The sequence below is a fragment of the Juglans microcarpa x Juglans regia genome, chromosome 7D, assembly GCF_004785595.1.
Source record: "Juglans microcarpa x Juglans regia isolate MS1-56 chromosome 7D, Jm3101_v1.0, whole genome shotgun sequence".
Classification (NCBI taxonomy): Eukaryota; Viridiplantae; Streptophyta; class Magnoliopsida; order Fagales; family Juglandaceae; genus Juglans; species Juglans microcarpa x Juglans regia.
Genome location: NC_054606.1, coordinates 16821221 through 16834848, shown reverse-complemented (window position 1 = coordinate 16834848; position 13628 = coordinate 16821221). Strand labels below are relative to the sequence as shown.

At 36.7% G+C, this 13628-nt stretch overlaps 2 protein-coding genes across 2 annotated transcripts; both read right to left on the bottom strand.

Annotated features, from left to right (window-relative positions):
• Window positions 1-4967: 4967 nt before the first annotated feature.
• LOC121238164 lies at window positions 4968-6065 on the bottom strand. The gene has a single exon (XM_041135005.1). It carries the CDS (start codon window positions 6063-6065, stop codon window positions 4968-4970), a length of 1098 nt encoding a protein of 365 aa, XP_040990939.1.
• A 4222-nt stretch (window positions 6066-10287) lies between these two features.
• Window positions 10288-11763, bottom strand: LOC121238163. The gene has a single exon (XM_041135004.1). The coding sequence runs from the start codon at window positions 11761-11763 to the stop codon at window positions 10288-10290; it is 1476 nt and encodes a 491-aa protein (XP_040990938.1).
• Between the last annotated feature and the right edge of the window lie 1865 nt (window positions 11764-13628).

Sequence of the window (13628 nt, the reverse complement as noted above, 5' to 3'; positions counted from 1 at the left end):
GTTTCATAGTATTCTATTGCAGCTTGTCTACTTTGATATACATGATATTTAGACATCATTAATGTATAATTTTACCTCATTAATTGTTGTTGTCTTTTAAAATCTTTTATATTATCCATCAAGATTTGTAATTCCATTCTTAAATTATATTCTGCACATTTTAACTCATACAAATCGCGAAAGCCAGTATTATGAGCATAATAGAAATCCATCGAAAATAAGATAGTAATAACAATAAGTGAAATAAAATAGCAATAACAATAAAATAGCAATAACAATACTATCACCAGGTAGTATATACATTATATAGTATATTATATATATAACATACATAATATATAGTTAATATATAATATAAAATATTATATTTTATAGTGTATATTATAGTATATGCTATATATATAGAATATAGTTTATTATATATATAATATTTTATATACTATACTATATATATAGCATTATATATAGTATAGTATATGTTAGTATAGTATAGTAATACTATATAGTAATGCTATTAGTATATAATATATAATATTAAACTAATACTTTACTAATATATTATACGGTATAATGTTATAATATATAACATAATATATTAAGTATTATATATATTGTAGTCTAATATAATAATAACTAGTATATATATAGTGTATGTTACTACATACTTACTATACACTAATACTATATATATAATGAAAAAACAATTTACAGTATAATTAAATTCATGTATACATTTATAACAAGACATACAATCATTCTTATAATCTTTTCGTAGACCATATTTTAGTGACTATAAGTTAGAATATTACTAACAACATTAACATATATATTTTTTCGTTGTTTTGTTAAAAATGTAAAAATTAATTCCCAATAATTGATATTAGATTTTAAGAATATATTATGTTCTTAATAAGTTGTCTAAAATAACATTACATCAAACACATCAAGTGATTTAGCATAGATATGTGATATTATTATTATATTCATAAAGCCTAGTATTACTTTTTTTTTTATCAATTATGTCGTTTTTGCCATTAGCAAACCCTAATTCTCGATTAGTTGTCTAATATTAGTATTAGTATTACTATATAGTATATATTACTAATATTAATATTGCATATGGCTGGTTATAGCGCCCGTTCTTCATGCTTTCATGCATATGGCTGGTTATATTGCATATTATTATTATTATTATTAAGCTATTATCAGTAGCTATTTATTATTTGAGATTTACGTCTTTGGTATCAGAGTCAATGACGATTATATTGTTATATTATCGTTATATCACATATTATTATTACAGATTTTACTAGTCAACTGAAAGGCTGGTGAGTTCATTACCTTTCAAATCTCGCCTCTTCTTCTCAAGATTACTCACCCTGGCATCCATCTTTCATGATCCTAAAAAGGAACCTTCTTCTCCAACATATTCACAAGTTATTGGAGATGATGCCCAAATATACACCTTGAGGAAAGAAGAATTTAAAATTAACAAAGAATATCTCAAACAAGATTATATGAAAGAAGAAAATAGTCATAAAAGAGATTATATTCAAACTTACATTATAAACAGAGATTATATACCCAAATATACACATTCACGTTCGAACGTACATTATTCACATTGGAATGTACATTATTTACGTTCAAACGTAACAAAAATGTAGGAATTTTTCCACTCGATTTTCTTAGATATGTGATAAGATTTCCACGTTCGAACATTCCAATTTAACGTTCGAATGTGAATCGATGAAATATGAGAGGAAATTGATTTATGTTTGAACATTAAATTATAATACGTTCGAACAAGAGAAGAAAAATGCGGGAAATTTCCTGCTCGATTTCCTCACCTCTATGATGAGCTCAAACATTAAAACGTTCAAATGTTTCGTTCAAACGTGAATCGATGAAATTTGCAAGGAAATTTATAAACGTTCGAACGTAAAATTTTTGTATGTTCGAACATGAAAATAATATTGCGGGAAATTTCTCGCTCGATTTCGGGTTTTGTCATAGGAAGTAACGTTCAAATATGTATATTTAACATCCGAACATTACCTGCCAAATATTTAGTTTAAATTTCTTTACATTCGAATGTTTCATCTAAAAATTGGGCTAGATATGTTAACATTCTAACGTACAACTTAAACGCTTGAACGTTCCATCTAATGAATTAGTTTTTACATGAATACATGCACGGGAGGAAGCAGAGTCATTTCTGCTGCTTCTCCCTTGCACGAAAATAATCGAGAGAGAGAGAGAGAGAGGGTTTAGTGAGAGAGAGATAGGGTTTAGTGAGAGAGGGTTAATATTTTGGAACTCTAGCTCCATTGATTTTGGTAAGGAAAAACTCTTTTTCTTTTTTATTTTTTTAAATTTTATGATATTTGTCTTGTGTTTTTTATATATATATATATATGTCTCTAACAAGTTAGTGTTGTATTTTTTTTGAATGATTGATTGTTTTGGCAAGTTGAAAACTTTTGATTTGTAAGAGGATATTGTGAATGCTATGTATATTTCTAAACTTTAGCAATACGTTTATACATTTTGTTGTGATTTTATTGTAGATAATTATGAATATGGGATGTGTATAATGTGAGTTTTCTTAAGGACTTTGATGAATTGGATATGGGTAGAGTATTTTGAGTTAAGTAGTGAATTTTGACTGTATATATACATAGTGAATATGTATTAATTGGGTATTGATGAATTAGAAGGAATTAAATTGTTTATATTGATGAATTAGAAGGAACCATCCTGCATGCATAGTTTTTGTATCCTTCTAGAGCTCATCGACCACACATCATGGGCTGTTGAACAAGTCCAAAGAGCATGTGCAACTGATTCAGGATGCATAGAGCAGATAGGACAAAGTGGAGACTCCACCACCTTCTCTTGTGCAAGTTGAGATTAGTGGCAAGAGATTCACTAGCTGCTCTCCGTAGAAAAGATTTCATGGCTTGGGGTGCTTTGATACCCCAAATATTCTTCCAAAAGTTCGAGGTGATTGACTGCCCTAATGGTTGTCCCAATTTATCATCCTTCATGGTGCCCTGTAGGTGATATGCACTTCTCACCGAAAATTTATCATCTGCTAAGCATCTCCAAGTAAGCATATCATGGCTCCTACAAGGACTAATGATCATCTTACTTATTAGATCAGCCTCAGAAGCTGAGAAAATGGCATATATGAGAGAAAGATCCCATTGCATTGTAGCTAGGTTAATTGGCTCAGAAACAGAAGCCTCACTGTTCAGTATGCTTACTGGAGATTGAATTCTAAAAGTTCATGGGCAAGGGAACCATTTATCATGCCAAATTTTGATCTTTTTCCCGTCTCCTACTCTCCATAGTAAACCCTCAGAGAGAATGGGTCTTGCTGAGAGGAAGCTCCTCCATACAAATGAGTCATTAGCTCTTGGTTTGGCTGAAAGGAAATCTGAGTTGACAAAATACTTGGCCTTGAGCACCTGGGCAGCAAGAGAAGTAGGATTTTGAAGAATCCTCCAGCCTTGTTTAGCCAATAAGGCTAGATTAAAATGTTCAAATTCTCTAAAACCCAAGCCCCCTCTAGATTTGAGTTTACCAAGGGCCTGCCAACTCAGCCAGTGGATTTTTGATCTATTATCCTTTTGACCCCACCAAAAGGACTGCAATAGGTGGTTGAGGCTCCTTATAATGGTCTTTGGTAGTTTGAAGATGCCCATGCTATATGTAGGGATTGACTGCAGGACAGCTTTTAGCAAAGTTTCTTTCCCTGCTTGAGACAACACATTAATCTTCCAATTAGCCATCTTAGTCTTGACTCTATCTAGAATTGAGTTGAAAGCTTTGGTTTTGTGTCTTCCCACTTAAGAAGGTAATCCCAAATATTTATCAAATGGAACAGAGGCTTGAATTTCTGCTTGCTGTAATATGCTTTGTTGGACCTCTATTTTGGTATTGATGTTGAAGAAGATAGATGTTTTGTCAAGATTAAGCATTTGTCCTGAAACTTGTTCATATTTGCTAAGGACTTGCTGTAATCTACTCCACTCTTCTGGTTTGGATCTACAAAAGACCAGACTATCATCTACAAAAAATAGGTGATTCACTTGTAGTCCACCTCGGGTTGCTGAAATCCCAGATATTAAGCCCTGCAATTCAACTTGGTTAAGGCAGTGGCTAAGAAATTCAATACACATGATGAAGAGGTGGGGATAGAGGGGGTCTCCCTGCCTAATTCCTTTAGAGGGGGTAAAAGGCTCTTGAGGAATACCATTAATTAAAATAGAATAATTAACAGTGGTTACACATTGCATCACCAAATCCACCCATGTACTGTCAAAGCCCATTTTAAGCATCACTTTATGCAAGAAGCTCCATTCCACACAGTCATAAGCCTTGCTCATGTCAAGTTCTAGTTTGCATAGAGTGCAGCAATTCATATGCAACTACTACATTGTCTGAGATGAGTCTCCTTGGGACAAAGACACTTTGAGTTGGGGAAATTATGCTGGGTAGGATGAGTTTAAGCCTATTTGCAATTGCTTTTAATATTATCTTGTAGAAAACGTTGCAGAGGTTGATAGGTTTGTAATCTATGACTGATTGAGGAGATTTCTTCTTAGGTATCAGAGAGATAATGGTCTGATTGATTTCACTAAGACCCTTCCTGGAATTGAGAACTTCTAGCATTGCTGCTGTAACCTCTTTTCCAATTGTGGTGCAATCTTGGTGATAAAAAACTGCTGGAAATCCATCGAGCCCAGGAGATCCTAGAGTTCATGGCTTGAATGGCTGCTACTACCTCTTCTTCAGAGAAGGCACAAGAAAGTGAGAGGTTCATTTCTTCACTGACAGATGGTTGGAAAGACTGAAGAGCCATATCAATGTTTCTCGAGTTGGAAGTGGAAAAGAGGTTTTGGTAAAAAGTCTTGGAAAGTCTTTGCAATTGCTTCTGCATTGTCGAAAAATTTGGTGTTTCAATCCCCATCCTTAAGCCACCTTTGTTTGGCTCTCTGTCTCCACTTCAACTCTTCTTCTTCAAGAAAACCATCCACTTCTTTTTGAAGGGAATAGATCTGGTTACTATATTGACCAGTATTATAGTCTTGTAGCATTCTTAGTCTCTCTCTTTTTTCCCTGAGGAGCCTTTTCTGGTTCCTAAACATTTCCTTACTCCAATTCTTAAATTTTTCTCTGCATACTTTCAATCCTTCTCGGGTGGTTATAAGCTTTGATCCTTGGGAAAAACCCTGCTGCCACACAGTTTTAATGAGTTCCATGCAGCCTTCTCTATTGCCCCAAGCAACCTCATATCTGAAAACCTTTTGCTTAGGAGTTTCAAATGAAGCAGGATTTGTGCACTGAATAAGAATGGGGTTGTGATTAGAGCACTCGACAGGGAGCACAAAAACCTGATTTAATACAAAAAGGTTTAGCCATGCCGCATTAACCAGGGCCCTATCCAGTCTGGATTTTGTAAACTCAGATCCCTCCCTTTTGTTACACCAGGTGAATTTATAACCTATATATCCCATGTCTACAAGACCACAATCCATTATGGCCATTCTAAAATCCTCCATTGGCTTACAGGGGCGGGTATTAGAACCAAATTGTTCATGTTGATGCAAGATTTCATTAAAGTCTCTCAAGCATAACCAAGATTTTTGGACTTTAGAGTGGATTAACCTAAGGAGGTCCCAACTATCCCTCCTTTTTGCAGTAACTGGTTGCCCATAAAAGTGAGTAACAATCCATCTATTCTTCATAGTGACAGAATTGATTCCAATAGAAATATGGTAGTTTGAGTAGGAATCCAGTTCAGCATCCACCCCCTTATTCCAAAGGAATGCTAGCCCACCACTCCTGCCAATGCAGTCAACTGAAAAGCTGTGACTAAAATTCAACTTCTCCCAAATGGACTCAATCCTCCCCCTCTTACATTTGGTTTCACTAAGGAATACAACGTCCGGGCTCTTTTCCTTCACCAAGAGGTGAAGTTCACGAACTGTCCGAGGGTTCCCAAGCCTCGGCAGCTCCAAGCTAGGTGTTTCATGGTGACTGGCAGGGCTGGTCATCAGCCTCTGCCAACTTAGCTTGTTTTATTCTCCTCCTTGTCATGATAGGCCCATTAATCTCTTCACTTGGCCTTTTCTTATGTTTAGTAACATTTGAATCATGCATTAACAAATCTGAGGGACCATTTTTATTCTTAGATCCCAGCCCCCTAGCCCTTCTCTTCCACTTAGGTCCTTTAGTAACTCCCTGGGAATGGAGTTTGATGGGAGAATTAAGAGATGGGGAGCTAACCTATGGAAGATCTTTGATTGGGCTAGCCGTGCCAAGGTCCATTGGATTCAAGGATGGGCCTTGGTTCGAGAGTGCCATGTCAGAGATTATGGGATTTTTAGAGTGATCTACAAACAGGTGAAGGGACTCTAAGCTGTCACAGCTTCACTGTAGAGGAAAGTTAGACTCACCTTTAGAAACGTACTTGCTTCATTTTTCAAGTAAAGGTCCTCTCAATTGATAATTGTCAGAGCTACCTAGGTCTGCTTGATCCGAAGTTGTAGCAGGTTTACCAGGAGTATTCTGTCTCATCCCATCTTCAGTTTTATTTTGGCACCAACTGCTTGAGTGTTTGAATTCCCCCCCCCCCCCCTTTTTTTTGCTGAAATGTTGAAAGCTTCTCTGTTGGGAGTTAGCCCTCAGCCAGGAGCCATACTGAGGTGCAACTCCTTCACGTTGGTTACCACTCGAACAAGAGAGACCAGCATGTTTAATAGCACCACAATGGAAACAAATTAATGGCAACCTCTCATATTTAAAAGGAATCCAATAACGCTTTCCTCCCAAATTAATGAATCTCCCACGAGTAAGGGGCTTAGAGATATCAAGTATCACTTTTACCCTGAGGAAGCTTCCCCAGGCCATTCCACTTGAATCTACATCCACTAATACCACATTACCCATAGCTGCACTCAGTCTTTCCCCCATTGTTCTATTCATGCCAGCAAATGGCAGATCATGGAGTTGAACCCAGAATGGTTCTTCATTAAAGACAATGTCCCTCGGTGCTAGACAGTCTTCACAATTAAATAAACATACCAAATACCTGTCAAAAGACCAGGGTCTCCCAGATAAAAATCGGTTTTTCTCTTAAGGATTTTGAAACTCTACCAGGAACTTATTACACCCAAGCTCCTTAAATGATACTTTCCATACTTTGCTCATCGTTGTTCGAAAGGCTCCTCTGTTGACCTCCTTGTCTGCTACTACAAGAGCAGCCAAGCACTTCTTACTCTTTTCAATGGATATCAGTACTTCTTCTGTCAGGATAAGGACTTCTTGCTTTTCCTCCTCCGTAAGACATAATCCCTCAAATAGGTTGGAAAGTTCTTCAGCCATGACTAGATAACCAGACACCAACCTTACTACCAAAACACCAACCGGCTCTTCAAACATAGTTCAAGAGGGGACCTCTACGGTCATAAGAACAGTAGAGAGAGAACACCCCACCTTCTGAAAAGAGGGAACCGAATGTAAGGGTGTGACGAGTAGATCAGTTTTTCGTTTAGGAACTTAATTTAAGTTTAAATTACAAACATTTAATATGGGAATTAATATTTAATATTTACTAAGTATATATAATATATTCATACTAATTTAGTTTTTCTTTTTTTTTTCTTTGAAAGAAAGCTTTAAAGCTTATACCATTATATCAAGTCTGAAATACATGAAGGAATTTCCTCCATAGTAATCATTACATCAAAAATGACTAACGCATCTTTTGTCAAAACATGAGCTACCACATTGCCACTTCTTTTAACATGAAACTCCTAAGTTTCATTTTGCTTCAGAGACAAACATGCCAAAACAGGTCAGTTGATCCTCTTCTTTTTTCAAAGCTTGGACTGTTTGTAAAGAGTCCCCTTCAACAATAACCTTGGTTAGTCCCCAGTGCAAAACTAACTGCTTGCAGTGCCCCATATGCTTCAACCAGAGAAGGAAGAGGAAACATGCATTGGTTCCTTCTCATCGTAGCAACTATTTTCCCTTCAAAGTTTCTGACCACTATGCCAATCCCCACTCTAGCCCTTGTTCTGTCCACTGTTGCATCCCAATTTAGCTTGTGAAAGTGCATGGGAGGAGCCTGCCATTCAGTAATGCTGCTATTGGTAGGTATTGAAGAAGCACTTCTCTGCACCTCCAGTTCTTTCAACATTTTCAAATTCTGATAGGCTGCACTGACTACTGTATTTGGATGTCTGAACACTTGGTTAAAAATAAACTCATTCCTCCTCCACCAAATCTGCTTTGCTACCATGGTAAATTCTTGAAGACAATCTGTGTCCATAGTTCCTGCAATAGCCTCGAAAATTTCCAACATATTCATCTGTGAGAAATGGCTTTTCTGGAAACTCTTTGAACATTGACTCGAAACATCCTTTGCTGATTCACATTCTCATAAAGCATGTGTTGTTGTCTCTTCTTCAAGATTACAGATGGTGCACTTTTGATGATCTACAATCTTCCTCTTAAAAAGATTACATTGAGTTGGCAGTGCATTTAAACATGCCCTTCACCTAAAAACTCTGTCACATAGTGTGACTTATAGATGCCAAAGCATTTTCGAAGTCTTCTTGAAGTCATGACTACTCGAGGCTTGTCCTTTGATAGCTTGACTCATCTCTTGATGCATATAATATGCACTTCTGACTGTGAATATGCCTGAAGAGGTTCCTTTCCATATCATCTTATCAGAGCTAGAAGGTGAGCTGATAGGTATTTGAGGAATGATGTTTGCTTCATCTTTGTCAAAAAGATGCTCAACAAGCTCCATGTCCCATCTCTTCTCATCTGGCTTTATAAGTTCTTGAACTTTGGCATTAGCATCAAGCTGAGTAATTGGTCTGTGAAGTGCTGATGGAATTACTTTTGGAAGCCATTTATCTCCCCATATTCTCACCTCTTCATCAGTGCTAATTCTCCAAAAAGTACCAGCCTCAATCAATGGTCTTGCTTGTAAAATACTTCTCCATATATATGATGGTTTCTGTCCCAGCCTAGCTTTCAAGAAAGAAGATGCTTGAAAATACTTGGCCTGTAGAACTTGTGAAACTAAGGAGGAAGGATATTGAATCAACCTCCATTCTTGTTTGGCAAGCAATGCAAGATTAAAACCTTCCAAGTCTCGAAAGCCAATTCCTCATTATTCCTTAGATCTTCCCATCTTGCTCCATGCTACCCAATGTATCTTCCTTTCTACCTCTTTTTGTCCCCACTAGAAGTTGTGCATAACACTATTGATATTTCGAAGGAGCTTAGCAGGAAGCTTAAACACAGACATGCTATATGTGGGAAGTGATTGCACAATAACCTTGATGAAAATTTCCTTCCCTACCTGAGACAAAGATTTAACCCTTTCATTGCTAACCCTCATTCTGACTTTATCAAGAATGCCCCTAAAAGATTTTTCTCTTGCTTTTCCCAACTACAGTTGGTAAACCAAGATACTTTTCATAAGCCATAGTGGGCCTCACACCAACAATGTTAAGGATGAATTCTTGTGTTTCCTTTGCAGTATTCTTGCTGAACTCGATAAAGGTTTTGTCCAGAATCAATCTTTGACCCAAGGCTTCCTCATAAATATTCATGATGTTATAAAGATTGCCCCATTCTATTGCATTAGCCTTGCAAATAACAAGCTATCATCTGCAAAAAATAAGTGAGAGAGTCTGATTCTACCCCTAGCAAAAGGCACACCTGTGATGATTCCTTCCTCTTCTCCTTTACTGATTATGCACACAACATGAAAAGGTAAGGTGATAGTGGATCACCTTGCCTTATGCCTCTTGAAGGTCTGAAACTACTTTGAGGGACTCCATTGACTAAAATAGAATATGACACTGATTCAACACACCTCATCACCAGTTCAACCCATGAAGTGTCAAATCCCATTTTACAAAGTGCAGATCTGAGAAAGGGCCATTCAACCCTATCATAAGCATTGCTTATATCAAGCTTTAGAGCCATATATATCCTTCTCTCCCTAACATTTTATAGTTCATAGTATGCAAAGCCTCAAAAGCAACAATAACATTATCCGAGATAAGCCTTCCAGGAATAAAAGTTGATTGGTATTGAGAAATAATGCTAGGTAAAATCTTTTTCAACCTGTTAGCTATGACTTTGGAGATAAACTTATATAAGACATTACAAAGAGATATAGGCCTGAAATCAGCAACTTTAGTACTATTCTTCTTTTTGGGAATGAGGGCAATAAAAGTGTTATTAATATCATCCATGTTGCCTTTTAGAATTAAGCACAAAGAGGGCTGATTCACTAACTTGCCTGCCAACTATATTCCAGTGTTGTTGAAAGAAGGCAGCTGGATAGCCATCAGGTCCAGGTGAGCTCAAGCCATCCATTTGGAACAAAGCTTCTTCAATCTCCTGAGCAGTGTATGGCCTCTTCAGATCTTGATTCATCTCCTCAGTTACCTTGGGTCTAGTAGCAGCCAAGCATCCATCAATGTTCTGGGGACAAGATGTAGTGAAAAGATCTTGGAAGAAATCTTGAAATTGCTGGCAAATTGCAGCTGCATTGGTTATTTCCTGGCTAGTGTCATCAAAAAGTTTGATGACTCTATTAACTTTACTCCTCTGAGAAGCACATTGGTGAAAATACTTGGTATTCCTATCACCCTCTTTAAGCCATTTCTGCTTTGCCCTCTGCTTCCATTTAAGGTTCTCCTCTTCCAACAGTTTAACAACTTCTTTCTTCAAAACTTTTATTCTTTCATTCATATGTCTCTGATTGCACTTCTGTAGAATATTGATTTGGAGCAGTTTGTGCTTAACTTCCTTCTTAGAGCCACTCATTGCTTGTTTGCTCCATTGTTGCAACTTAAATTGACATCTCTTCAGTCCTTCAATAACATAATTTAGCTTATTAGAAGCTAGTCTTGGCCTTGACCATTCTTCAGTAATCAACTTGTTGCAAGCTTCTCTTTGAGCCCAGCTCACCTCATACCTGAAAGGTTTGGTATGACTACTAATATCCTGTTGGGGGTTATCCTTAGAGATAAGAAGTGGACAATGATCAGAATTAAGAGCAGTTAAAGAAAGGACCATTGCTCTAGGATTCCATTCAGTCCATATTGCATTGCATAAGCCTCTGTCTAGCCTCTCTATAGTGAACTCAGCCCCATATCGATTGTTAGACGAGGTATACTTGTTCCCCACAAAGCCTATGTCACTTGGTTCACATTCCTCCAAAGCCTCTCTGAAACTTTCCATCTGACTACAAGGTCTCATCATTCCTCCAGATTTCTCATTAGTAGAGACAATTTCATTAAAATCCCCAACACAGAGCCACCCCAAGTCATTAGCTGGCTTCAACCTTCTAAGTAGCTGCCAGCTTCCCTGCCTCTTAGCAGTAATTGGATCACCATAGAACCCAGTTAAAATCCATGTCTTCCCATCTAGTGAATTCTTAACTTTTAAAGAGATGTGATGTTGAGTATAGGATTCCAAGACTGCATCAATTTCTTCCTTCCATAAGAATGTCAAACCTCCACTCAAACCTCTACATTCTACTATAAAACTGTTTTCCATTTTCAGAAAGTTCTTGATTCTCTCAACCTTGTTTCTTCTAAATTTTGTCTCCATCAGGAAAACAAAATTTGGGGCCTTATTCTTCACCAAAAGGTGAAGTTCTCTAACTGTCCGGGAGTTCCCAAGCCCCCAGCAGTTCCAACTTAAGCAACTCATTGTTGTTGGTGGGGCTAACTAATAGCCTCCACTAGATCAATAACATTAGTTTCCATAGTCTCCACCAATTCTTATGCCTTTTGTTTCTTGTGACCATTAGATTAGAGATCTCATCCTTTGCATCTCCAAATTTCCTTTTTCTTTCATCACATTTATCCATCTAATCCTTATTCTCAGAGACATGCTCATAAAAGAATCTGTCTCTAGCTCTTCTTTTCCAAGTAACTCGTTTTTTTTTATTATTCCAAAATGAGGGCCTAATCTGTCAAAAACTGATCCAAATCATTAATGTGTGATGCCAACGTGGAAATTGCTGATGTGGCACCATCTTTAGACTTCTACCGATCTCGAGTAGAAACTGGTGCCAAAATTTTGACACTTTCCTTTTTAGTAGCAACTTCTAATTGGGAAATATTGACCTCACTATTGATAGGTATCTCCTCAAGTTTGGAAATAGTTTCCTTTCCCAGGCCTCCCATTCCTGCCTCGTATCCTCTCTTAATTTTCTCCCCCTCCTCCACATCATGCTCCTTTAACAAATTAACAGCACTTAGCATATGAGTACTACTCCCCTTATTCACTTCCTGAAATTGCTCCTGCATAGAGGCCTTTTCTTTTGGGCCATCTTCACCTCCCCTCAGCCCTTTCTACCATGGATTTTCAGGGAACTTCTCTTCTCTATCTCCTCCACCATCAAACCTTTTTTTATTGTTTTTATTATGAGAAATTACAGCAGCACGCAACCATGGCCCATACTGATGTGCATCTAGTTCAACACTATTGGCAAGAGTCAAAATCGAGCAAAGTTTTTTAACATGTTTAATAACACTACACTTAAAGCAGAAGGTAGCTAGCCTCTCATACTTAAACTGCAACCAAATTTGTTTGCCATCAAAATTTAAAAAAGTACCTCTCGCCAAGGCATTGGTGAGATCCACTTCTATTTTAATTCTCATGAACTTCCCCCATCTAATCCCACATTGATCAGCTATGATATCTAAAACTTTCCCTGCACATTTCCCAACCTGCATTCCAATTTCTTTTGCCATGCATGCTAGAGGCATGTTATGCACTTGCAGCCAGAAAACTTCCTTATTAAAAGGAGTGTCATCCAGAGATACATCTCCCTCAAACTCCTGGAGGCACACTAACCAACCATCTATCGAAGGACCAAGGCCTCCCTTGAATGATCTTCTGTCTATCCTCTTCCTGTTGAAACTCTATCAAAAACTTATTCTCCCCTATATCAAAGAAGTCTATCCATCCTAATGTGTTCTAGATCTTTGACATAGTCATCTTGAATGCTTCTCTGTTAACTACTTTGCCTGCAATGATCATGGCAAATAAGCATGACATTCCTCTTTCCTTAGCCTTGTTGAGGGTGGATGATGCCACCTTGAATTCTGCACTCTCCTTCTTTGTAAGTCTAAAGCCTTTCCATCGCTTTGTTAATTCTTCAGCCATCATCACCTCTTCAGACAAGGATACCCAACCTAAGAGACTCTCCTCTATGAAGAGAGAAAAATTATAAGTTTTGGGAATGTAATATATTAACTTTAGTACTATTCTTCACATTAATTAAAGAATGATTATTATAAGTATATATATATATATATAAGTTTTTGAAATATGATTATTATGCAAATTATAAGTATATAACTTAACTATATATAAAGTATAATATACATATAATAACTATAATTAATAATAACTTATTAAATATTCTTACTATTGTGAGGTTCCAAATCATTATATTATTAAATTTATATATATATATACTAGTAAGACGTTACGTGCTTGAGGCACGTATGCCCAGTTCAAAGAGCTATTATATTTTATTAAAATAAAAATAAAGTACATATATA